The sequence below is a fragment of the Trachemys scripta genome, chromosome 1 (assembly GCF_013100865.1).
Source record: "Trachemys scripta elegans isolate TJP31775 chromosome 1, CAS_Tse_1.0, whole genome shotgun sequence".
Lineage (NCBI taxonomy): Eukaryota > Metazoa > Chordata > Testudines > Emydidae > Trachemys > Trachemys scripta.
In genome coordinates this window covers 91,756,425-91,783,444 of record NC_048298.1, presented here as the reverse complement: position 1 = coordinate 91,783,444, position 27,020 = coordinate 91,756,425, and the positions used below count along the sequence as shown (strand labels likewise).

At 50.7% G+C, this 27,020-nt stretch overlaps 1 protein-coding gene across 5 annotated transcripts; it reads left to right on the top strand.

Moving 5' to 3' along the window:
* MICALL1 (MICAL like 1) lies at window positions 1-27,020 on the top strand. Of its 5 annotated transcripts, none has more exons than XM_034776794.1 (16): window positions 1-122; window positions 8,205-8,253; window positions 12,296-12,437; window positions 13,653-13,756; window positions 14,709-14,845; window positions 16,279-16,880; window positions 17,410-17,473; window positions 19,472-19,842; window positions 20,156-20,634; window positions 22,337-22,471; window positions 23,290-23,416; window positions 23,869-23,959; window positions 24,469-24,542; window positions 24,946-25,060; window positions 25,469-25,515; window positions 26,222-27,020. In XM_034776794.1, the coding sequence occupies exons 3-16, from the start codon at window positions 12,353-12,355 to the stop codon at window positions 26,335-26,337; spliced, it is 2,547 nt and encodes an 848-aa protein (XP_034632685.1). In that variant the 5' UTR covers window positions 1-122; window positions 8,205-8,253; window positions 12,296-12,352; the 3' UTR covers window positions 26,338-27,020. The 5 variants fall into 5 exon arrangements, with proteins under 5 accessions (XP_034632685.1, XP_034632676.1, XP_034632701.1 ...); XM_034776785.1 differs by lacking the exon at window positions 1-122 and adding an exon at window positions 153-716; XM_034776803.1 differs by lacking the exons at window positions 1-122; window positions 8,205-8,253 and adding an exon at window positions 8,302-8,321.

Genomic DNA, 27,020 nt, shown 5'->3' with positions numbered 1-27,020 from the left:
CCAGGAGCGCTGGAAGCCCCCCGTGGTTAATAGCAGGCACTCAGGGAACCCCTTGGCACGGGGCAGGCGAGACCCCTGGCGTGCTCAGACAGCGGACATGCCCAGGGCCAGCTGGACACGAGGTACCGGGTGGCAATGCGGGACACTCCCCCTTGCCCCAGGGTATGCCGAGCGCCCAGGCCCTGCCCCATGGCCCCTGGCCCGTGCCAGGCTGGGACCCTCCCCGCCGCGGCTCGGGCCGAGGAAGAGCCGGGGTGCGGTGCTGGGCGGAGGAGCGGCGGGGACAGGTCTGAGCAGAGCCCGGCGCGGGGAGGGAGGCGCAGCCGGCGCCCGCAGGGGGTAGGAGGGAGCCGCGAGCCGCGGCGGGGCACGGAGCGCAGCGGAGCCGCGGCCCCGGAGCCCTGTGATCCCCGCCCCGCAGGCGGAGCCCCCTGCCCGCCGGGGCCGAGCGCAGGGACAGGAGCCCGCAGGCCGCTCCCGGGAGCCGTCCAGGCCCGGAGAGCGCGGAGCCCTGTCCGCACCCCATGAGGCTCCCCCCGGCGGCGGCGCCCTGACCTCCGATCCGCCCCGATGTCGGGTCCCCGGGGCGCCCTGCAGGCCTGGTGCCGCCGCCAGTGCGAGGGCTACCCCGGCGTGGAGATCCGCGACCTCAGCAGCTCCTTCCGCGACGGCCTGGCCTTCTGCGCCATCCTGCACCGGCACCGGCCCGACCTGCTGTGAGTACCGGGCCGGGAGCGGCACCAGGCCCAGCAGCGCCGGGCTCGCCTGAGCACCGGCCGCGGCCGCCCGGGGGCCTCGCTCCGGCCCCTACACGGGGCGGGGAAGACCGCACCCGGGAACCCTGAGGGACGGGGGGGACCCTGGGACGGGGGGGTAGGGCCACCGGGAAACGGCCTGGGATAGAGGAAAGGGAGCCCAGGGCCCCCCAGCTCCCTGGGGCAGAGGCACCGGGGAACCATCCTCATACCTAGGCTATAGGGGAGGTGACCCTGACACCCAAATGTGTAGGGATTTAGTGCAGGGAGCTCTGGGACCCCTCCTGCCTCTGGGGTTTACAAAGGGCGTTAACGGAGTGTCTGATAGTGTCTTTTAGTTCTGGGATGTAAGAAGAGTTGGGGGAGCTGGGCCAGCGGGAGGACTGGGCTGGGATGCTTGGAGACTGGCTCCTGGGTGTGCGTATGTGGGAGCACCTTTAAAACATTTCCTGGACTGCAAGTGGAGTTCTTTCACATTTATTGCATCTGAATAGCTGTAGCCCTTGGAATTTAATAATAATAATAGGTTACATGTGTCTAAGGTCTTTAATCCATGGATCTTGAAAACACTTTATCAACCCTATGAATTAAGCTTTGAGTATCTGTTAATTATTACCCACATTCTACAGAGGGAGAAACTGAGGCACAGAGAGGTTATGTGACTTGCCCACATTATCCAGTCAGAGTTGGGAATAGAACGCAGAATTCTTGATTCCCCGTCCCCTGTGCTCATCACAGGACAAATCACTCTCTTATTTGAAAAAATAAAAAAAAATAAAAGTGAGGTTTGTGGAAGGAGCCCTAACCCCTATCTCTGGAACTGTCACTATCAAATCCTATAGGATAGTCTGACGAGGACAGTTGGAAGTAAATGGGAAGTGATGTTCCTAATACCATCCTATATACCCTGTTCTCCCCAAAATGGGCCTATACAGTATTACCGCAGCTTGTGCCCGATATACGATATTCTGTTGGCTAAGACATTTTTGCATTTATTTTGAAAATTCTCAGCACTGTCTCAGTCAATAAGATTCTTCCTTTCCAACAACTGTTTATAAATGCAGCATGGATGGACAAAGCACCGGAGAATATGCTGTAGGAAATGATCCTGCATTGGCCAGGAATGAGGGATGGACAAATGTTACTTAACAGGTGTCCTTCCTAGGCTCCTGTGATTCAGTATGTATGCATATTTTTCAGTGGAGTTTTGTGTGCTGATTCAGTTTCTTCCTGGCCTGATTAAGTGCCAGCGAGGAGGGCATGCTGCTTCAGTGGGGGACTTTCTGATCTTGGGTTAGGGGAGTGCCAGGTGCAGGCTTAACTAGTATAATGCTGCACTGAACACCAGAAATGAGTGATGATGACAGTGGAAAATAGCCACTAGGGCTTCCCACCATGCTAATGGCTTGGAATTTAGTTTCTCAGTCTGCACTCCTTTTGCAGGAGGCTCTTGGGTAGAAGGGGATGGACTAACAGACAGATTAATGAGAGGGACAGAGACAGGTGAGTTTGGGAATGGTGTTGCTGGGGGTGATGCTCTCCTCCTGGAGAAATCATATAGCCAGATAGGCAGCTGAGATGATTCCCACTCCTCCCCCAAGCTGCATGCTGTGGCCAGCTCAGAAATCCACCATCTGTCTGTTCCAGTCTTTGCTGCGACTAGTGATCTGATGCTCTCCCCTTGTCCCTAGTACACACATTTCTTCTCACCCATAGGCTAGTCTCTTAAATCTGACATACAGCAGTGCATGTTCCTTCTACAACCAAGGCATTTTTCTTACCACCCCAGTTGAGGTTGCTTAGCACAATAGACTCCTCTTTTGCTTAGGTGCCCTAAAGATTGCTACCCAATTAACGGAAGACAGTTTTAATATTAATGTGGCTGAGGAGCTGCAGCACACATCCTATTACAGAACGGGCCCACGTAGTTAGGAGAAGGCGCATGGGTGGCGGGTATAATAGGCCCCTGGCGCTGCTGTGGCCGCCGGACCCCAGTTGCAGGGTTTTGGGGGGAATTTTTTGATTTATTATGCCCCATGCAGGTTCTGGGATGGCTGAGGAGGCAGTACATGCTATCCAGCTCCCCAGGTTCATCAGTACTCCCTGGACTCTGGCCAATGGGGGGGGGGGGGGCCTGGGACCCCCGGGGGCCCCGGGGCCCCCCCGCGGGGGGGGGGGGGGGGCGGGGGGGGCTCCTCCGGGTCTCGGGGGTCCAACTGCAGGGGAGGGGCAGGTGGAAGGGGCAGAGCTGGGGCTAGCCTCCAGGTGCTATCTGAACTAGTGGGCTAGAGACCAAGTCTATTGCCTGCCTATTTCAGGAGTCGCCTGCACAATGCTCAGCATGGGTCACTGGTGTGGAAGAGGCAAACTAAAACAGGGACGAGTAGCAATTCATACCGTTTTTATTTTTGCATTTATCTCGGCTATTAAGGGGCTGAAAAGCAAACCAACAGGGCCAGCGTGAAAGTGAGATATCCAAAACCTTACAGTAAGCACCCCTAAGTCATCTGAAGGCTTCCTCATTAAGTGGAATTACCATCCCCTTAAGCTTGCTCTTAGTATCAGTGGGCTCAAATCTGTTCCCTGGCAGATATCTTAACTAACAGCATCTCAGTTAAGTGGAGTGAACTGTATTGTAAAGACAGACCTAGGGCCTTACAAGGACATAGCATGTTAAGGAAGGATTTTTCAAGGGGTGGCCGAAGGGTGTGCCGTCTCATCTGATTTCAGTCGCTTCAGCATGTCCTGATTTGGAAACTCAAGGATATGGAGTAATAAATCTCTCAGACAGCGAAGCAAAAGCATTCCCCCTGTTCTGCTAAATTGTATTTATAAAGCACCTTCAATCCTCTGGGTAATAATATCTGGCCAGTTAATGGGCTTCCAACGTGATGGGCCATTCCAGCCGCTTTCAAACAACTGTGCTGCTGCTGCTCATGCCGATTGCAATGGTGTGAACCCAAGAGACTCTGAAGTTCTGGATACGTATGCATTTATATACTATCATGTTCCAGCTCCATCAGGGTGTGAAACGACATATGCATGCAGCAGCTGTGCTGAGCTGGATGGCGCTCAGTCACGGAACTCACTTCTGTGTAATAATGCTAACCCAGCGCTCTGCTCCTTAGGGTTTCTTCTGGTTCTAGAGCGTCTCAGTTTGTGCCTCTCCTATTTATCTATTAGTTACGTGTAAAGCATCTAGCCTGTCTATTATCTGGATGCTCTTGCTGCATGGGGTGTCTAGCGCAGAACAGCTGCTGTGCCCCCAAGTGAGATGTACTTGTCTTGATAAGTTCTTGGCTGTGAAGGGGAAGCTGTTTGAGAAGAGGGGTGTGATGCCTTTTCATGAAATGATGCAGAGACCATAGCCTGTCTCTTGCCATTGTTGAAAGTAAAGCTAGTTTCCATTCTTGCTCTCCCAAGTCCACTCAAACTAGTCCAATTAATTTGAAATTCCACAGGTGGGATCTTACTGCTGGGTGTAGATACACTCTCCTGGAAAGCTTCAGGCAAATGGGACAAGACTTTTGGAAGCAACATGAGTCTAAAAAAAGCAATGAGAGCTGCAAGTGCTCAGCACCTTTAGAATCTGGCTCAAGGCAGCTCAAGTTGGGCATCCAAACACAGGGGTGTTAAAAATATGAGCCTAAGCAATTTGCTGCTGGGGTACTGTGGTCTATGGGGTTAGGCACAGGATTGGGAGTCTGGAGATGTGGGTTCTAATTCTGCTTTTGACCCCCACTAGTTTTGTGACCTTGGGCAAGTGACTCAGATTCTCTGTGCCTGTTTTCCCCATCTGTAAAACGGGCAACAAAGGTCAGTCTCCTGGCTGAGACCTGGACTGAGATTCTGGAGATTTGGGTTCAGTTTGTGGCTTTGTCACAGGCTGAGTGTGTGAGCTTGGGTAAGACACTTAACGTCTTTTTCCCCCCATCTGTAAGACTGGAATAATATATCCAGGCCTACTTCACAGGGGGCTGAGAGGATTAATTAGCTAATGCTTGGACAGTGCTTTGAAAATCTAAAGCACAATGTAAGTAATTAGTGGGCTTCCCTTGCAGCTTGGTGAAGCAAGAAGCAGCTATGTAGTGGGAGAATGAACATCTCTTCCCGTGTCCTTGCACTGCTGCCTTGCACAGAGCCTGTGGAGGGAGACTTTCGGGGTATAGACACCGAAAGAATAGGACAGTGTCTGGCTTCGGCATTTTCGGTGGAGAGAGAGAAGCAAATGTACACTGAAAACGAGAGGAGAAGGAGGGACACACCATAGCAACATCAGAATTGAAATATTTAGTCTGCGTTGAGTCATCGGTTCAAATCCCGGCAGGGTCAGCTCAACTATTCCTCTGTGAGAGAGGTAGATTTCTGTGCAGTATGCTGTGTGGATTTTTTAGACAGGGTCTTAAAAGCTGAAGTCCTCCCTGCTATGTGTGGCCGTTAAAGAGCCGACAACGTATTTTGGAAAAATATAGGAGTTTGCTCTAGTGTTTGCTGTACAAAATGCCCCCTGCCTCCCAGTATTTTGTGGGCTTGTTGGCTGCTGTCCTAAACCACAGAGGCCACTACTGCTGCTGTATCTATGTAATTGGCAAAGCACTTTGGGATGAAAGATGCTATATCCATGGAAATTCTGACTCCAAGCGTGTTCTGCTTTGTTGGGACTTGCTGAATCAGGGCAATCATTCTATGGGATGTCTTCCAGGAAACGGATTTAATAATGAGGAATGGTAATACAGATGCTTCATCAAGACAGTATTCCCATGAATCAGATATTATGGGACTGCCTTAGGCTGATGCCAAAGTAGTGATATATATTTAGCGAGGTGCCAGATAGTTGTGAAATTCTAAATTCTGGTATTTCAATCCAGGAGTCGCCAAATAAAGCTAAAGGGGTGTATTTTCCTGGAGGTTTACTGACCTGCAGCACCCAAATGCACTGGAAGGCTCCACCCCAATGTGTGTTAGTTACTCCCTCCCTGGGTGCTGTTGTGTGCCCCACGGAGCAGAACTTGGGCTCCTCAGGGCCAGATGGAGCTGTAAAAGAAGGAGTGTGATGGACAGGAAAAGAGGGGGATGGGCTCAAACCTACCCACCATTTGTGTGCTACGTTTCTCACCATGTAGATCTGAGGAAGGAGACCAGGTGGAGCATAGTGTTTGTGGAATTTGTTCTCTACAGTCAAAGTTGAGCCTGCCTTACTAGCAAAGCAACCTGTATCTTCGCACTCCCAATCACTTGGTAACACTCATCATCATCTTCTTTCCACATGCACACCCTACCCACCCAAGCAGAATGGGCCTGTCTGAAATAAAGTGGTTTTGGGTTGGCAGAAGAGATTAGGGATAGGGGTGAAGATTATTTTATATTTGGTCTGGCTTTGGATGCTCCTCATTGGCCAGTGCTATGGTTGCTACAAACTCCACCAAAACCAGTGCTCAGTTTCCAAGCCAATCATGTACACAAGGAAAGCTAGGAAATTCAAATGATGCTTATTATTTTTGAAAAGGGAGATACAAGGTTAACATACTCCAGTCAGCCTTCACTCTGATCTCATGTCACTTCTCTCGTGTTGCTGAGCGTCTTGTTTCTAAGAAAAACAGAACGAACAGAATTCTCAGGCCAAAAAAGCCCTTTAGTTTGAGTTATGATCATAAATATTTATGGGGAAAACACCTGTATGGACCTTTGTCTTTAAAAAAAAAAAAACCCCCACACAGACAGCTGTGAGCCAGTAAATCCAAAGTTAAGGTTATGGATGATAGGAAAAAAATGCCAAATATGGAAACGAAGAGTTAAGATACATCAAATAACCTTAACTCAGCCCTTGTATTCCCACATGCTCCCATTACATGGTACAATGCTCAGCATACATGTGTGTGGGAGTGTGTGTGAACACATCTGTATGTGCCACCTACTTAACCAGGATCTAGCCTCCAACTCCACTGGTCTGTGGTGAGAACAGCAACACCAATGTTTTTCCTTTGAACAGAGGAAGTATATTCTTGCTGTGTCAGAGACTGTGACTGGGGTTTATTTCAGTGTTTCACAGATTTCCTGTGCAACCTTGGGAAAGTCACTGAGGGACTTTCTTCCATCCTTCCTCATGCTGGGAGTAGTCGTATTACCCATCTTTACACTAAGGCCTTGGCTACACTCGCGGATTCACAGCGCTGCCGAGGCAGCACTGTGAAGCACAAGTGTAGTCGCGCCGCCAACGCTGCGAGAGCTCTCTCGCAGCACTGTATGTACTCCACCTCTCTGAGGGGAATAGCTTGCAGCGCTGCGAGGGAGCGTGCAGCGCTGCAGGCGCTGATTACACTGGCACTTTACAGTGCTGCACTCGCTGCGCTCAGGGGGGTGTTATTTCACACCCCTGAGTGCAGCAAGTGCAGCGCTGTGAATTGCCAGTGTAGGCAAGGCCTAAGCTTTGCTGCGAAGCTAAACTAGGACAGTAAAGATGAGGACATTTTGTTTTTAGTGTAGCCACAACCAGTCAGACTCCTCCTGGGTTAAAGTACTAAATGTAAGTAAGAGTGGCCCATTCTGATCTTTAATTTCTGGGCTTGTGTCCTCAACCTTAAAATGGAGATGATACTTATCTACCTCACAGGTATTCTGTGATGCTGAGTTCATTGTTTAGTATAGAATGCTGAGATCATCAGCTGGACGGTGTTGTAACAAGCACAAAGTGATGCTGTCATTACACTTCATATGCACACCACAGACATATCCAACTCCTATCCTATATTTTCCTCACACCAGGTACTGGAAATCTTACAACCATTTTAACTCTTTACACTCCACACTGGTTGGGCCTCCCCTGGCACAGGATATTTTAAACCCTTGTAGATAGGCTACATATACGCTCCACTGGCTATGATTTAAGTCGTCTGCAGCTGCATATGAAATGCCAGAGTATGCTGGGGTTTAAAGTGTTCCCAGATGCCCAGATTCTTGTCTGAATCAGCAAGGCATCCAGTGTTTAACGTTCCATCTAGCTGCAGAACTGTATTTGATTGATCATCTGCCTCAGACGGGGGCATTGGGTGTTGGGGAGATGAGGATAGAGTTGGAGTAGTCTGAGGCACTTTTTCTGTATTTCTCCATGTTTGGGATGTTTTTGATACGTCATCTTAAATCTTCTACTCTATCACTTCAATACTGGCTGGAGCCTTTAGGTGCTATTGGAATACAGTTGATGATGATAAAGTCTTAATTTCCTGGCTTTCAGCCCTTTGGGTTTTTTCAAATTGCAAAATTCTCTTACCGTCTCTTGCCCTGTTTGCAGTCTTAAATCTACTTTAACAAAGGTTTTGTTTTTCTGGGAGTTTGGCTTTTTGTTGTTGAAATGCCCTTGTAATATTGGTTGTCCCGTGAACCTGTTTGTGGTGTCTTGTGGAGCCGTTCCTCCCTTTTCTCATATCACCCCTCTGTGATTTCTTGTTCCAGAGATTTTGATTCACTCTCCAAGGACAATGTCTACGAGAACAACCACCTGGTGAGTCACCGTGACGCCTTGCACTGAGGGAAAGAGGGAGTCATGGACGTGGGAAATAACATGATAGAGTACGCAATGTTGACATAAAGTGCACTCAACGGCTGGGGGATGTGGTGGCAGTCATCTGTACAAGGCTAGAAAAATCTATTCACTCTGGATAAGGCAGAAGCTTACCTGGGTGAGTGAGGGGATCTGAAGTGTCTTCTTCCACACATTCTAAGCTCCCATTAAAGAAAATATAAGCTTCTAGTTTATGTCGTTGCCAAGATAACTTTCCGAGTGGGAAACCAATGTGGCGGCATCTTGACAGCTCCATTGCTTCTGCGGTTCAGAACTTTGCCAAACAGCTGAAGACTGAAGCTAACAAGAGTCCGGTTAGTTTCCCAACCTCATGGGCAGCAGTGCAGCTGTCTAGATTCATGTCAACTTCATGATGCTCCTTGGAAAAGCAGTGCCTGCCTCTGCTGCAGATGATAGGAGTTATTGACAGGGGAGGAAGGCCCAAAAAACAGAGGCTGGGAGTAGAGTAGATCAGTGGCCTCATCTTCCCTGTCTTCCTTGCAACAGATAGGAGGCATGGGTTGGCTTAAATTAGTGGAGACCCTCCTCCTTCACAGCAGCCAGGAGGCTCTTGAGGAGAACAAAGAGAGAGAAGGCTCCTGTCTCTCAGCAGCTAAAGGTATGGCTGAGTGGGAGCTTCACATTTATCAGACACTAGCAAGAGGCTGACATAAAAATGGAGCCCCGGAGCATGGTCTAGGGACAGCACCCTCACCCTTCCCAGCAGCTGGTGGCAGGAGAGCTGCGTTTCTCACCAGGATGGACTTTCATGTCTTGACAAGTAAACAACTGGTAGATGTTTTCAAGTTTTGTTTGATGGGATGCACAGCAAAGGTGCTAGATACATACAAACCACAATCGGAGCATCTCCTAATGAAGTATCACGCTCGAGGAAGGAGTGGTTCCTGGGGATTGGTGGCCCAAAGGGCAGTATGATCCTAGGGAAGGGACATTCCTGAGGCCAGCACAGTTTCCGGTGAAGTGATGGTCCCAGAAATGGTGTGGTGCCAGGTTGAGCCACTGCTCTGAGAGAAGCCATGATCCCAGGAGTGCCCTCAGTGGAACAGGACTGAATATGGTGTCCTGGGGACGATAGTGCTTCAGTGAAGCAGTGTTCCCTCACCGCCCTTCTGCCCAGCCCCATCACCTCCAGCAAGCCCCGCTGTTTGGTGCTCACTGGGGTGCGAGAAATATGCTTATTTGTTCCCCTTTGGTCTGAGAGGTTAGTGGTGGAATGTGTTTGGATCCTTTTGTGGCTACCAAGTGAGTGTAAACAGGAATCCAGTGAGAATGGAATGGTGAGGTTGTCTGAAAATATCTGATGTGAGAGAGAGCTGGAAAGACAAGGAGCCATGGAACGTAGGCATCACTAGGGCTCGTGGAAGGCTTGGGTTCAAAAGAAAACAAGTCAGTGGGGCAGCTGGGGATCCCAGGGGTTCCCCAAAATAATCACACCCACCCACCCAAAGGGAACTGAGCTACAACATTTGGCGTTCATTCAGTCTCAGGGCTTCCCATACACTGTGCTCCCACAATGGGATCCTAGCTCTGCTCTGTCTTCCACAGTCTTCCACATGTAGACCCTTAGCCCTTTGGCTGTCTGGCTCTGCCTGTAGAGTATTTGTGAGTCCCTTTGTGTTATCTCGGGGTTTGTTTTGCCAACCCTGGTTGAGACATTTGAGTGGCAAAGTAGCAGGCCTCAGCAATCCTATCTCAGGGCAGAGGTGCAGTTGGTCAGCTACAGATGTCTGGGCTGCCCTGCCAGAGAAGCAACAGCAAGCACAGACATTTAGCTGTAGTGAGAGCAACACCTCCCTCTGCTGGGCAAGCTTTGGTGGCCCTGCAGAGCCCAACCGTGTCCTGTGCACTGTGCCTCATTATTCCTGGCTGGCAGATGTCCTATTTGACCATGAATTTATCAGTCCACGTAGGTATCCCCATCCTAGTAGTATCTGCGCACCCTACACATTTTAATGGATATATCCCCATAACACTGCTGTGAGTGAGGCAGGGCAGTATTATTGTCCCCGTTTCGCAGAGAGGGAACCCAGGCACACAGAGATTACGGGGCTTGCCACAGGTCATACAGGCAGTCTCAGATGGGGCCGGGAATTGAACCCTCAGCCCCCATCCAGTGCCTTAACCACAAGGTCATTCTTCTTCTCTGGAGATGAGACCGGGATCTCGGCACGATTCCTAGTGGGGCAAGTGCCCACCTGGTTAAAGTCACCATCCCTCGTAGTACTACTGGGCCGTGTTATTGGTGGGATGGTCCCTGGAGACTGAACTCCTTGCTTTCTCCCCCCTCAGGTCATAACTCTAAGGAGACTTCCCGGGAAGAGTAGGGAACATGGAAGAACAAATGAACTAGGTGGTATAGCAGAGTGAGAGGAGAGGGGAAGAGTGACGACTGGAGGGTCACTGAGAACAAGGGCACCTCCATCACTAACCATCCCTGCTTTTTGTTTCCTCTAACGTGCAAGTGTGTCCATAAGCCTCTGTTTTCCACAGGGTGGATTTGATTTAAATCACTAGTCAGGAAGACTCGATTTAATCATGGATTTCTACATAAAAGTGCATTCTTGTTGGTTGTTATAACCTTAATACATATTCTTCATAACTCGGAGATGAATGTAGATTTCATTTTTAGAAGGTACACACTATACATTTTGAACCAGTGATTTATTTTGAAAACTTTTCAGATTAGTTTTACAGCAGTATCGGAAAATGAATGTTTGTTGGTTATTTCATTTACCAAAGGTAATTGAAGGAGATATTTATGAAGTCATTGGGAGGTGAACTATCTCCAATTCAACAGGTTAATCATTAATATTTGGAGGATTTTCTTGCATTGCAGTATTAGGAGGAAAACATCATCAGACAACATTTAAATTGTTTTATTTAACTAAAACAACAACATTAAGTATTCTGGATTTTTTTCTTTAACAGCAAACATATAGTATTTTAACAAAACAAGCGTCCCTCACTTCTCACATTTATCTCCAGACTTCTTCTCCTTGTCCAGATCTATTCCGCCCCCAACATTCTTCTATTCATTGAACTTTTTGAAACTTAGCACTTTTAGAGATCGGTAAGGGATTGACTCTTGTGTACACAAATTTGCAGAGGGACAATAGAGTTGAGGTCTGTTATTTCTCACCTCTATATATTATTTATTTATTTAAAAACGTTTTTGCTGTTAACAAGCATGTTATCTCTGGAGACACAAATCCACAGTTTGAGAACTGCAAAACGACGCATCTCTGATGGTATCTTCTAGACCAGTGGTTCTTAATCTGGGATGCACGCACCCCCTGGGGGTGCGAGATGCCCTTTCTGGAGGTACGAGACATGCCAGATTTTTTTAGAAGGTAAATAATTGAAACCACAAATTAAGCACAGGCACATAAGTACAACTATTTTGTTTCATCAAACCTATGTATTTATTAACATTATACATGTTTTTAACGATTACTGTAATATACAAACAAAAAATATATATCTAGGTTTAAGGGGTGTGAGAACATATTTTGAGAACCAGAGGGGTGCAGGCTGCAGTAAAGGTTAAGAACCACTGTTCTAATCTGAGCACTGAGTCCCATTGGGTAGATAGAAAGATTAACCTAAATAATCTATACAGAAGCCTGTGGAACCCCATGAGATTGGGTCCCTAATCCATGAACTATTGGAACTCATTTACAAAACTTTTCTTAAACATTACATGAATATATTGTCTCATACTATAGAATTAGAATTTATAATCCCTATTCCATGATGAGATCTCCTTGAGCTATAATATATCTTAATTAAAACTATCTTTAGATAGGCTTTTTCCTCAAAAAGCATTTTATCAAAAAAATCCGATTTAAATAAAAAAATCCGATTTTTTTGATTTAAAAACAAATAATTGATTTTTATCCACCCTGGTTTTCCAGTGGGCTTCGGTTTTAATTCCTGTCCTCCCTCTCTGGAACTCTCACAGGCCTTTGAGTTGGCAGAGCGGGAGCTGGGGATCCCCGCCCTGCTGGATCCCAACGATATGGTCTCCATGAGGGTCCCCGATTGCCTCAGCATCATGACCTACGTGTCTCAGTATTACAACCATTTCACCAACCCCAACCAAGGTGAGAGCTGTGGCCTGTCCTTCCAGCTTCTGCCCTGACCCCCTCTGTGTTATGTAAGGGAACTCAACCATGCTTTTGCAATCTCTCACTGTGGCAGTGTCCTCATCTGTCCCTCTCCACTCGGGTAGTGAGCTCATCACAGCTTCCTGTTTCCAACCCAGTGCTTCTTTTTCTCCCTGTGGAATGGACAGCTTCAGGAAGTGACTGGGCTGTATGTGTGTGTGATTTGGCCTCCTTGAATTAGCAGAAAGTATTCTTGAATTAATCTCCGTTCTCATAGCCCAGCAACAGCTGGGAGGGTGAGTAGGTCTCATGGCCAGGAAGTTAGTGGGGAGAGAGCACCCAGATCTTCCCTTGTTTCCATCTTCCTTTGGGGATAGGCATCGCAGCTGCAGGTGCTGTTGTACTTAAGGGTGCCCTGGATGGTACCTAGCTCTTACTGGTCCCACTTGAACAGTGGACAAAGGGTGTGGGGAACTGAAGTGATGAGAAGCTTAGTGCCAGCTGCCCAACAGAGCATCTTTCCTGTAAGGAGCTGGGCTTCTCACTTATCCTTCCCTGCTCTACTCCCTTGATCTAACCCCCCAGGTGCAGCCCATGACAGCTTATAGTAAATCTCCTCCTGTCTAATACGCACACCAGCCCTTCTCAAGACAGACCCTGTGTCCGATCTGAGGACTCCATCCAGGTGTTAACAGACTACAGGTGCGCCCCTCCCTCCAGGTGTTAGTGAGTGTCAGCCCTGGCCGTGGTAGGGGTTTTGTCATATTCTGCGGTCTGCACTCAGGAGAGTGAGCCCCAAGGGGCTGTAATAATACTTAGCACTTACCCAGTGCTTTGCATGCTTTAAGCATTATCTAGCTGATCATCACAACATCCTGTGAGGTAGTTAAGTGGTGTAATCTCCATTTTACAGATGGAGAAACTGAGGCACAGAGGAGGTGAGTGATTTGCCCAGGGCCACAGAAGGGAGTTGTTGTCAGAGCTGGGATTAGAATGCAGGGTTTCTTGATTGTCAGTCTTGTGGCTAACCCATTACCCCATGCCTCTCCCTCCTTCCTGGAATAGGTACCGAGGTGTAAAAAGTGATCAGATCCCATCCTGGGTCACAAGGCCAGGTGATTTTCCTACACCATGTGCTTTGCATGAATCATCCTCTTCTGTCAGCAGCTGATTCCCCTTTTGCTCTCTCTCTCTCTCTCTCTCTCTCTCCAGCCAGAGTCCCTCCGCCCATGAGGCACCCGGCTGCTGCCTCGTCACCCCCTCTGCCAGCTCCCAAGAAGCCCATCCCTGCAGCGGGGAGCACCACGGCACCACAGGTATCTCATCTATTGTAGCAAAGTTAACCCCATCTTTTAATTTTCTGTGCACTGTGCTCATCACTGGAGCATCTGAGTGAGCATCTGGCACAATGGGAGGAATCCAAACAGATGGTCTGTTGCATTCTCTGGGACATGAGAGTGTGTGTGTGTGTGTGTGTGTGTGTGTGTTTTGTAGTGTGCTTTGCTTTGTGGTGGGTTCCACTGGGAGAAGGGTCCAGCCTGAGGAATTATCTCTCTCTAGAGGTCTTAGGTATTAAATGCTGCTCACCACCTGCTTCATTCGGTGAAGTGGGGGAAGAAAGTGCAGTGTGCAATGCAAGAGGGCTCTCTGAGAAGCCAAAGGTTCCTGGGTAACCCCAAGGCCCTCCCCTTTGGGGATGATGGAGTAAGGACACAGTCATTGGGATGGGTGTGGGCAGGGGATTCCCCTTCCCTTCCCAACCCTCTGCCTCAGGATTCAACAGCAGGCAGGGATCTCTCTTCCCTGGGATGGACCAGGGCTGTGACTGCAGCCCCTGGATTCGGTATGGGTTAGAAACCTCCCTTTCACCTCTTCCCCTCCTGAATCGGCCAACAATTAGAGGGGGATGAGAATGTCTGTTCTGTACTGGGACAGGGCTCAGGGAGCCTTCCTGAGGATTGGGCTGGGGGATTGGGACAGCCCTTTCTCCGGGACTGGCAGCCTGCAACCTGAATGTGGGGGGGAAATAATTGCTATTTCTTTATATTGTCCTGTTCTTCTAAGTGAGGTTACACCCGAAGCTCAGCTGCTGAGCAGATCTCTCTTCTTGCCGCCCGTGGCCCCAGTCAGGATCAGGACCCCATTGTGCTGAGTGCGGTACAGACGCTCAGTAAAAGACAGTCCCTGCCCCAAAGAGCTTCCATTTGAAATACGCTCTGTCTCGATTGCTGCCCCTCCAGTCTGTACTCTCCTTGTGTTCTGCCTCAGGATGATGTTGTCGAAGGCCTGGCGGAGCGGTCCCAGCGCAACACACTCAGCAGCACCTGCGCAGCCTGCCACCAGCACGTCCACCTGGTTCAGCGCTACCTGGCTGACGGCAAACTGTACCACCGCCAGTGTTTCAGGTAAACCACCCCCAGGCCCAGAGCAACCCCCCAGGCACACTGTACCACCGCCAGTGCTTCAGGTAAAACATCCCCAGGCCCAGAGCAACCCCCACCTCACCCCCAACAGTGCAGGCAAACTGTACCACTGGCAGTGCTTCAGGTAAGCCACCCTCAGGCCCAGAGCAACCCGCTACCTTCATCCCCCAACACAGGCAAACTCCCACCGCCGGTGCTTCAGGTAAACCACCCCCTGGCCCAGAGCAACCCCCCAGGCACACTGTACCACTGCCAGTGCTTCAGGTAAAACATCCCCAGGTCTGGAGCAACCCCCCACCTTCACCCCTCAACACAGGCAAACTGTACCACTGCCAGTGCTTCAGGTAAACCACCACCAGGCCCAGAGCAACCCCTCCCTGCCTGAGTTGACCTGTAGCCACAGCCAAGTGTTACCACCAGATTAATGTTGTCTGTGTGTTTGAGTGTGTCAGAACACTGACACTGAGGTGTCGGAACAGATCAATGGGACAGTCCAGGAGTCTGTCTGCAACCGTGACTAATGACAGGAGCTTTTAGAGGAAGGCAAAACAAACTCTAATACATGTCCCTTTGCAATACTGTATGATGGAAGAAAGAGGGTTTCTACCGGTTGCTGTCTTATACCCTGAAGACTGAGGATTGAGACTTTGGTAACTTTACCCTATATGTTGTATCTCCAGATATTATCTTTAGCAACTTCTCATTCTTTATTGACGGTTTTGAGTGATTCACCTCAGTAATATCATGCAGCAGTGAGTTCCATGGGTCAATTGAGGTAAAAATAGCCTCGTTTCTCCATGTTCAAACTCGCTGCCTTTTAATTTCATTGCATCTCCCCCTCAGCCTTGGGCTTATTTCTCTAGATTTCAACATAAACAGTGGTAAACCAGATGCCATTACAAGAGCCCTGAGTGCCCTGGCACCTAATTAATCTTACAGCCACCAGCTGCATTGAAACAAACAGGAACAAACAGCTCCGCTCTTGTGGGAGGGAGTGCTTGAGTGGGCTTCTGTGTGTGGCTCTCATTGTACATAGTAAGGACAGCCCTGCTCAGGCTGGTATAACTTCCTTATTACTGATTTGTATTACAGTAGTGCCGAGAGGACCCTGTTCAAACACGTAGTGAGACAGGCCCTGCCCTGAAGAGCTTATAGTCTAACTAGATATGGCAAAGGGTGAAAGAAAGGCCAGATTATTCTTCCCATTTTATAGACAAGGGACAGAGGCAAAGAGAGATTGAGTGACTTGCCCAGGGAGTCTGTGGCAGAGTTGGGAACTGAATCCCGGTCTCCCGAGTCCTAGTCTAGTGCACTAACCATACGGCCATCCTTCCTTCCTCAGCCTTGTAAATCTCCCCTCCTGTAGAAGGCCCTTTCCCCACCTTCTCAGGATGGTTTGTGTGTCTCGCTGGCAGGTGTAAGGAATGTTCCAGCACACTACTCCCTGGATCCTACAAACCTGGGCCGGAGTCGGGCACTTTTGTGTGCACCCAGCACCGGGGCAAGCTGGGCCTGAGTGGGAGGACGGAGTGCAGGCCCAGCCCTGATTTGCAGCACCCGGGCAAGAGGACTGAGGCTGGGGCAGCCACTGTGGGTGAGGATGCCCCCCCCTCGGAGGAGGAGGAGGAAGGGAAAGAGGACGGTGTCCAAACATCCATGGCGATTGCATCAGAGAGCCACCCACCAGGAGAGAAGGAGACAGGTGCAGCAGAGAAGGGTCGTGCACCCATTGGAGTGGAGACGGCAGCGTCCCCTGTCCGTGCCGAGAATGAAACACCCAGCTCTGAGCCCTGCTCCCAAACTCCACCCAGGCCTCCTCTCCCCAGCAAACCACCAGTGCCCAGCCAGGACAAAGCCAGCCCACTGGACGGACGGCTCAAGGACACTCGTCCCACCCCTGCCCCGAGGAGGGGCGCAGACGCAGCAGCCCCGTCACCACCAAGCTCTCACCCCGTCCCTCGGCCTAGATCCAACGTGCAGAGTGAGGCCTCTGAGCCAGGGCCTGGCCTGGTGAACGGTAAGAAGGTGCAAGGATGGCGTGTGGGGTGGACCCCATTTCCCCATTGCAGTGCAGCTTACGCTCAGCAAAGCCTCTGTCCCTGATGAGGCTCAAAGACATCCTTCCCCAGCCCCTCTCAAACTGACACCCCCAGATCTCTGATCGAACCTTGGTCTTGATGGCTGAGCCTCAGTCTGCCAGAAGGGACAGAGTAGCGTGGATGGGTCTGGTGCCCTAGTCCTACGCTGTATTTGGGCTGACAGAGGGTCTCGATGGCGCGCAACACTGTCCCCAGCACTACTCCACAGCTTGCAGGAGATGGGAGTGAGGGCAGCTGCAGGGGGTGAGTTTTGGTTAACAAGGTCACCCAGGCTGGAATCTGGCCTGCGTGTTGGGGCTGACACCCCTACGCCAAGGGGGAAAATGCTGTGGGATCTGCAGAGAGCAGGAGCAGCCAGAAGACAATAGGAAATCCATCGAGCTTTTCATCTGCTTCCTAATGGCCTTTTGCTTTTCTTACCGTGTATCTTTCCAATTGCCTGTCTAGGTAGGGTACCTGAACCCGGCCCCCCAGTCCCCAAACCGAGAGGGAGACCCACCTCCTCAGATCGGTAGGTCCTTTGGCTTGCCCCGAAACCATATAGACCAGGAGGCATTGTGCGTGTGATTAACTCATGAACTCTCCTTCCAGCCCCACCCCTCCCTGGCTGATCAGCTGGCAGTGGAGAGGGAGGGCCTTGTGGCTAAGGCCTGGGGAGACCCCAGTTCTGTTCCAGGCTGGAACTCAATGTGGGGCTAGAGCAGTGCTTCCCAGACATTTTACTGAGCTCACCCACCAATTCCATTTGGTCTTTTTTGCAACCCACCCATTGGTGGGAGGGCCAAAATCATAGACGAGTGTCCTTTGCCTTCTCCTTGCCCTGCTGAGGGGGCACCACCTACCCTCAGCAGCTCCATCTGCCCTGGCACCATGACCCTAATCCCAGCCTGTGTGGAGGGGAGGCCTTGGCTGGAGAACGTCACATCCCTCACTTACTCTTCAGTGGTGGCTCCTGTCCCGTGAGGCTGGACCCAGCTCCCACCCCAGGCATTGCAATTGGGCTCGGGGTTGCAGTCCACCGTGTCCTGACAGACGGGCAGCTGGGCCAAACCTGAGTGGTGCTGAGACCCCATGCGGGTTGCCACGCCTGGAGCGGGGAGCTGGCCCCAGCCCTGTAGGACAGAAGCTGCTGGTGCGGGATGAATGCAAGGTGGCTTTGCCCTCCAGACTCCCTCTCGGAGCCTCCCCTCTGCACTGGGCCCACAACCCACATTGAACCTTCCTGCAATCCACTGTTTGGAAACCACTGGCTTAGAACAAGTCCCTTCTCTCCTTGTGCCAGCCTTTCCCCATCTGTACCTGAGGGGGGATAATGCAGTGTCTGCCATTCAGGAAGACTTGTAAAGCGCTTGGAGATCTTCATGTGAAAGGGGCTATGGAAAGGCAAAGAACACATTTAGTACTCATATCTCAATGTCTATACTTTGACCCGTTAACCTTTTATCCCCAATCGGGGATATTGCAGATTATGTATTCCTTACACCATCCGATCTTAAACAGAACTTCGCACCCCTTGATAGTCTGTATGTTATTCCCTGATAACCAGAAACTTCTATGCTTAAACTCTGCACCATTCACTTTTTTAAACATCGTCTTAATACAATTTTTAAAATTGGATTGATGTATTCAGGATTCCAAGCCACCCTGAATCGGCAAAACCGAACAGCTGGGGAAGAGGAAATGCTTGGCTGCCTGGGGGAATGTTCCACATTCCTGGGCGGGGTTTCTGTTGTGTGTGTCTGGCTGTAATGGTGATACTTTGCACCTATACAATGCTTTTCATCCAAAGATCTCCAAGCACTTTGCAAAGGCTGGTCTGTATCATTGTCCCCATTTCAGAGAGAGAAAAACTGAGGCATGTAACGAGTAAAAGCACCTCACCTGCCTCAGTGAGCAATGGGGCAATTGGGCACCTGAGATATTTTCTTGCATTGATTATTGGGTGAAAACTGATCCAGTGAACTGCCCCCACTGCATCTCCCCCCCAATTCATTGTGTAAAGAGAAGTGACTTGTGCTGGGGGAGGGGCAATTCTCCAGCTCAGCCAGGGTGCTCGAAGATCCCAGTAAACAGCCCAGCTGGCTGGAGCCATTTGCTTAGGATGTCCTCAGCCCCCCAGCCATTAGCAGCATGTCCGCTAAGCGTGGGAGATAGTTTAATCGTTCCTGCTGTTGTGCGACATGGGGGATGGGAGAGAGGCCACGTTTCCTGGGAATGGCCAATTAATATAGTTTGCCAGACAGTGAAATCAGGGCACAGATCTCTGGTTCCCAGCCTCGTTAGTGAGGCTGGAAGGTTTGTGCTCCCCCAGCCTGTGAACCCACATGCCCAGTCATACCCTCAACCTGTCCCTGGGGGTGAATGCTCTGCAGAGAGAAGGCAGCGGCAGCCCTAGCCTGACGTTTTCTCCCTTATGGGCAATGTTCTACCTGGTTTGTCATGAATTCTCTCTTCCATGCGTCCTCCTCATCCCCTCTCCCTCCCTGACCCCGCTCTTCTCTTCAACTAGAGCGGGAGCTGCTGTGAGACCAAAGGACCCTCCGTGGATTGCGTTGGTTCAGCCAGAGCCCAAGAGGAAGCCGGCTCCTCCCCCACCAGGCAGTGGCCAGGAGACTCCCACGAGGGCTTCAGAGGAAGAGGAGGAGCAGGGGAAAGGGAGGGAAAGGGAGAGCAGATCCGCCAGCAGGGAGCCTAAAGCCTACAACCCCTTTGAGGAGGAGGAGGAAGAAGAGGAAGGTGCAACACCAAAGAGCACGCCAAAGCAGGACCAGAGTGAGAGCACGACAAAACCCACTCATCCCTGGTACCGCATCACCCCTACTAGCAGTCCCAAGACAAAGAAACGTCCGGCTCCGCGAGCACCCAGTGCCTCCCCGCTAGGTGAGTCCCTCCCACACCCTTCTGTGCCCAGCCATCCTACCCAGAACTCCCGCCTCTGTCACCCTTGGACGCCAGGGATAGGCAGTCCCGACGCTTTCACCTCTCCAGCAGGCAGAGCAAGTCCTAATGTCTACGCCAGCTGGGCTGGGCTCTGTGCTACCAAATCCTGCTTCCCACCCAGTCTCACAGGGTGGGTGTTCGAGAGATCTCGCTCCTGAAGGTGCCTCCGGCAGTCTCCATCTGTGGCTGGTATGTGTGTGTGAGGGTATTTGTTACTTCCCGTTCCCCTCTGACCTCTCTCTTTCCTTTGTAGTTCACCATCCTATCTCCAGGCTCTCGCACTCAGAGCCATCCTCCTCCACCCCATCACCTGCCCTCAGCCTTGAGAGCATCAACTCCGAGTGTTCAGCCAAGGCCGCTGGTGACCCGGATGAGGCGTCAGTGCCCAAGAGCTCCTCTGAACCCACAGTCCATGTGCCGGCTGCTTCCAAGATCTCCTGTGCAGATACTCCGCTCACCAGTGTCTCCTCCAGGGAGAGCCCTGCAGCCCCAGCCAGCCTGTCCGCCAACTCCTCCTTCTCTTCCTCCAGTGAGCTAGCCAGCTCCAGTGGGGAGGCGCAGGGGGGAGCTCAACAGACCAGCAAGAGCTTTTCTGACAGCAATTTAAAGACGAGCCCCAGCCAACTGCCCCCCAAGCCTCCTGCCAGTGCTAGTCCCACACCCATCCTGTTGGCCTCGGACATGGGTGAAGGAGGCCCCAAGAATTCCCCATCGCCCAAGCCGCAGCTGAAGGTAGGCTGGTGCATTTCTCCTAACCCCTCCTTTCTCCCACCCTCCCCGACCCACAACACATGGTTGTCCTCCAAAGAGGCCCGGAGGAGATGCCCTTCAGTGCCCTTTGGGAGGGGAAACCCACCCCTACCAATAGGCCTCTGGCCTTGAGCTGTTTGCTGTTTTTCCACCTCTCCACCTGGAGACATCTCCACACCGGAGCTGAGGGTCAGGCTACCAGTCTCCAACACTCTGCTATCCTATGGTGATGTCTTCACCCCAAAGCAGCTCCGGTACCACCAAGTGGTGAGACTCTGTACTGTGGCTTTCAGTAGTGACATGCTGCTCTCGACCCATTTGTGCAACGTTGTTGGCAGGGCCGGCTCCAGCTTTTTTATAAAGCCAATCAGCAGCACTTTGGCGGCAGCTCAATCGTGCCGCTTCATTCTTCTGCGGCAATTCGGCAGCGGTTCCTTCGCTCCCTCTCTTCCTCTTCAGTGGCAGTTCAGCGGCAGCTCAAAGAGGAAGAGAGGGACTGAGGGACCCGCCGCCGAAGACCCGGATGTGCCGCCCCTTTCCATTGGCTGCCCCAAGCACCTGCTTCCTTCGCTGGTGCCTGGAGCCAGCCCTGTTTGTTGGCACAAAATGTGACCACAAAGAGCCGGTCAGGCAGAGCCAGAGCTAAGATTCTCTCAGTCTGGTGGGATAAGCGCTAGTTAAATAGTAATCGTGCTCTTATTCACCCTGCCTCAGAGTACAAATCAAAACAAATGAAAATGCTGCTCAAAGCAAAATAGCTTTCCATGCTGTTTATGATTAAGCTGTGGAACTCACTGCCACATGACATTACTGAGGCAAATAACTTAGTGTGATCAAAAAAAGGATTAAATATTGATACAGATAAGAATAGTATCTGCAGTGACACTGGCTAGGATAAACTAACCAGGGCTATAAATCCTTATGCCTCAGGGGACATGCTAATCACTGGCTAAAGTCAGGAAGATGCACTTCCCATAGTGCAGTGAGGTGCATTCTAGGGGTTTATACTTCCCTTGGAAACATTCAAGGCTGTCTGCTGTCATAGACAGGATACCAGAGTATCCAAAGGCTGTCTACACTCATGAATTTTGTAGCTACAGTTCCCCACCAATGCAACTCCAGCAGTGGAAGCAATAGTAGAAACTATGGTGTAGACAGGACTTGGGTTCTTTTAGTACGCTGGTACCAAACCATGCTCTGGAGCTGCACTGGTGGGGAATTACACTTGCAAAGTTTGCTCCTGTAGATAAGGGCTGATGGACCAGCTGTCTACTCCACCATGGCAGAAGCAGGGATAGTGGCTTAGGTGGACCGTTACTCTGCTCCAATATGGCAGTTCCTGTGAGAGGGTGTTTGCTCAATGTTCACACCCTGCTTGGGATCTGCTTTCTTGGGCCTGGTCCCCACTAAGCCCCCACTTCAGACTAAGGTACGCAAATTCAGCTACGTTAATAACGTAGCTGAATTCGAAGTACCTTAGTCCGAACTTACCGCGGGTCCAGATGCGGCAGGAAGGCTCCCCCGTCGATGCCGCGTACTCCTCTCGGCGAGCTGGAGTACCGGCGTCGACGGCGAGCACTTCCGGGATCGATCCCAGAACATCGATTTCCTGCCGCCGGTAAGTGAAGACGTACCCTTGCTCTCTCCTGAGCACCGAATCATCTCCTTGTTTTTTTCCCCCCAGTCTTCATGCAAAGAGAATCCCTTCAACCGGAAGTCGTCACCTGTCACCTCCCCCTCGGCCCAGAAACCCCCCAAAGGATCCAAGCCAGCGCGCCCTCCTGCACCAGGACATGGCTTCCCGCTGATCAAACGCAAGGTAAAGGGGACAGAGGAGCACAGGGGCAAATGTCACCTCCGCACTGTCGGCTGGGACTGCAGCTCTGCTTGCTGAACCCCCATTTCCTTTCCTTGCTTCCAGCGGCGGGAGTCATGTGTGGCTGGCTGTTGAGGGATCTGGAGGATGGGTGGAGAGCCTTCTTGTGTGCGCGCACACTCCCTAGAAGGCCCCTCAGAGGGGTGTACATTGACTTGCGTCACTAGTGGCTCCCTTTGGGAGCTGCAGGTTGGCCAGACTGCCTAGTACCAGCCACCTGGGGCTTTACTTTGGCTCCCACTCTCTTCTCCCCACCGCTTGGGGAATAAAATGGTCTCTCCAGTCTCTGCCCTTAGGCGTGTCCTGATTCACTGTATGGCACAGCAGTTGCCAGACCTCAGGAGGGAGTTGTCTGAGTAAGAGGGGTGTGCTGAACGAGGGGGGCAAAAGGTATCCACACCGCTCCCCCAAGATAACAGGGGGCCAGTTTGAGCTGTCGATGGAGGGAGATTTTAATGCATGTGCTGCAAGTGCATCTTCCTCCAGCAGTGCCATTAGTCTGCGTGCGATGGAGCAGGGTGGTTTCCCCCAGGAGATGTTTGATTTCTTCTGATGCTGTGTCAGTCCTGTGGGGGGGAGTTGGTCACTCCCATTGCTCTCCCTCCTCCACAGAAGAGTGCTAGTCTCCCCTGCTCTTTCCACTGCCCGCGAGGGAGTGCATTGGGGTCCCCAAGCAGGATGCTGGAGCAGATGGGTCAAGGGCTGCCCAGGGAAAGCGGCTGCCTATAGCAATGGGTGTTCCTGCTCGTGTGGTTTGGTAGGTCCAGGCGGATCAGTACGTCCCAGTGGAGGATATTTATGGAGAGATGGACACCATTGAGCAGCGGCTGGACGAGCTGGAGCACCGAGGGGTGGAACTGGAGGAGAAACTCCGCAGTGTCGAAAATGGTAATGTGGATTGTACCAACCGTGGGGGTTGGGTGGGGACAGGGGGAGGGGAAGAGAAGATGTGTCTTAGAGGATAGGGAATTTTAAGATGTAAGGCTGTATCACCCCTGTAATGGGGGGAAATGAGGAAGGAGAAGTTGTGATAATATGCCCTCTGTTTAAGGCTAGGGTGATGAAGGATCAAGGGAGTTGAGTGGGGGAAGGGTGGGGCCATGCTAACTGGCTTGAGCTATGAGGAAAATGGATCAGAACCATCACTTCTCCATGGGAGGCTGAGAACTGTTTAATTCACTCCACTTTCCATGTGTTCAGGAGCTGGATGAGGTCAGGTTGATTATAAGTGAATCTCTCCCTCCCCAGCGTGGCAGAGCCTGCCTTGGCCTGCTGCGTTCTGTGGGCAGAAAGCCCTGAGGAATGTCTCTGAGTTCTCTCTCTGCCTGTTTGACTGGTAGATAGCCCCGAAGACAGCCTGCTGGTGGACTGGTTCAAGCTCATCCACGAGAAGCACATGCTGGTGCGCCGTGAGTCAGAGCTCATCTACATGTGAGTAGGGGGAACGCACTGATGCTGCCTCCAAAACTGGGGAGGACAGAAGAGCCTCCCTATTCCCACCTGAGACACTTTACCAGAAGGCCCTGGTAGGCTTCCTAGTCAAGGGGTGGGGCTAGAGATCTATGAAGACATTGACTCTGTGTCCAAGTGTACTTGGAACTACTCAGAGACTGGAGCTACAAGAGCTGTGGGCTTCCCCATAGCCAGCGCTCCTGCAGTGTTCCCCATGGCACTTCCTTCTGTAAGAGGCTGTGAGCACCCTGTAGCCACCACTCCTACATCAGTCTTTACTGGATGAGGCTGGGGCTAGCATCGCTGGGAGTACACCCAAGACTCCTGCCCTTTCACTACAAGTCTCCTGGTGGGTAAGGCTAAGGTCACAGTTGTTACTTTCAAATCTGACCCCATGGAGATGGCTTCCCAGAGAGGACATCTGCTTTCCGGAGGGATCTCTCTGAGCCTTGCAATGGGTTTTTGATGGTGTTTCTCTTCCTTTGCAGTTTTAAGCAGCAGAACTTGGAGCAGCGTCAGGCTGATGTAGAGTACGAACTGCGATGCCTTCTCAATAAGCCGGGTAAATCTCTTAGTACTGGTGAAATACCACCCTGAGCAGGTTCTCTGTCCCCGCAATGCCCATTATACCTTCAGTCATGGCTAGTCCCTGGGTAAAAGGGACCAAATGGGACTTGCCTTTGATGGATATTAATACTCCTCCTTAACTGGCTGCAGGGCGGCTGTTGAGTAACATGAGATAGTCCCTCCCCAGCATCAATTTCTGAGCATGCTCTCTAGACTGTATTCCCAGTCCCCGCATTGAGAAGCCATCATTCTAACCTAGTGTAGAGGTCCAAAGAGTCATCTGCTAGGCTCAAGACAGGAATCAAACCCAGGTCTCTTGTATGGCACTTTGGAGCCCTGAACTCCTTGCCCAAGGGAAACTTAGTCGTTTAACTCCCTGTCTTTTCTGGGGTGGATAGCTAAGGACTGGACGGATGACGACCGAGAGAGGGAGACAGTGCTGATGCAGGAGCTGGTCACCATTATTGAACAACGTAATGCGATTGTCAACTGCCTGGATGAGGACCGGCAAAGGTAACACGGCGGAAAGGGGGAGATCTGTCCGAAACCCAGCTGCCGTTACAGCCCTGTCTGAGTGACACAGTGGAAAAGGTCGTGCAGCCCACCTGTATGGGGTGAACTTGTACTGTGAAGTGCAACACCATGATGCCACTGTTAATGACAGACCTTTCCGAGGGTCCCCCAATCCTTGTTCCTGTGAATCAATGCTAATGACTTGTGGGGATGGTGTGTGTCTGTATCTCTGGATGATGTCTGTCCTGGTATGTGTATATGGGGAATATGTCATAACTGTAGCAAGGGATTATGGGATACCAATGACCATACCAGTCATGAGCAGTGGGAAGCTCTTCTCTTCCAACAATGTTGTGGCTGTTGTCCTCAGCGTGGAATCTCTCAACAGTTTCCCACTGTTTCTTTCAGAGAGGAAGAGGAGGATAAATTGTTGGAAGCCATGATTAAAAAGAAAGGTAAGAAAGTGAATGGGAGCCCCATTCCAATACTGGAGGACTTCAGAGTCCTGGCTGCTCTCTCACACTCCCGAGGAGAGGGCAGAAGAATAAAGGGCATTAGTATAAATGCACATGAACATGTATATGTGTTTAGGGATTTATTCTATTATATGTAGGTTCTTATATCACACCCACCACCTCTGAGCATCTTCCACAAATGCATTATGCAACCTGACTAACGCCCGTCATCTTTTCTCCTCTCCTCCTGTTCCCAGAGGGAAAAGTGTGTTAGAATGTATAGATAATATACACACACGTTGCTATGTGTTTATGTTAGAGAAGGCAAAGTCAAAGAAATGTGCTTTTCACTTGGAGCAGAAGGTGGTGAGGTTTGTGTTGGTCCTTAATTCCTGTGGGAGTTCATTCCACAGCCTGGGAACAGCTCCTGTCTCCTGTGTCTAATCTCAGTGACCTGCAGTGAAAGTGTAAGTGTGTGTGTGTGTGTCTCCCTCTCTAATCTCAATGACCTGCACTGAATGTGTGTGTGTTTTCATTCAGGCACTGGTGGCTCACACAGATGTATGCATCAAGTAGTTTAGCCCTAGTCTGTATACATCACACAGGTGGAGGCATGTCTCTATTGAAGGTATAAGCACCAGTATGCATGCATCACTCCTGGGCTCTGTCTTTTAGAAAATAACCTCTCCTTGCAACTCTTCTGCAGAATTTCACAAGGAGTCTGAGGGCAAGAAGAAAGGAAAGTTCAAGCCCATGAAGGTGCTGAAGCTGCTTGGCAATAAACATGAATCAAAGAGCAAGTCACCCAAGGAGAAAAGCTAGAGCAGGAGAAAGCCAGAAGCAAGGATGGATGCACTGCTGTCTGACTGCATCAGCCCTCCCTGTGGCTGGCTGGATACCTGCCACTGGGGCTTCTGCCTCCCACTCCCCTCCAGAAGCTGTCTCTCCCCTCTCGTCAACCCCCACATGCCAACACTGATTTCTCCCAGGGAAACTTAGCTTTCAGCCACAGACATGGAGTTGCCCAAAAAAGAGGAAACATGGCGAGTCTGATCAACAATACCCCCCCTTCCTAAGGCTGTGGGGAGCCTGATCAGAGGAGAAAAGATACTATCCACAAGCTTTGGGGAGTGGGGAGGAGGTGAAATAGCTTTAGGAGATATTATCCAGTTGTGTGTTTATTATTATTATTATTAACTGTCTGAGCGGTAAGTAAAGGATTTTGGTATTTGTGGGAAACTTGCACTAATTGCCCCGTCCCTCACTCTAACTGTGATAGTCACATGTGCCTCATACCCTCTGCCTTGGGGGACTGTACACAGTTGTCCTTCCCCAACCTCCACTTCGTTCCCTAGCAGTCTGAATTCCCACTCTTAACTTTGGTAAAAGACTCTGGGGCTTATAAACAGGATTATTTTATTGGCACTAAATTCACATTAAAAAACTAAACAAAAAGGAAAGAAACCTTAAAAACTTTCCATGCCTCAAGTTCCTAAAAAAAAAAA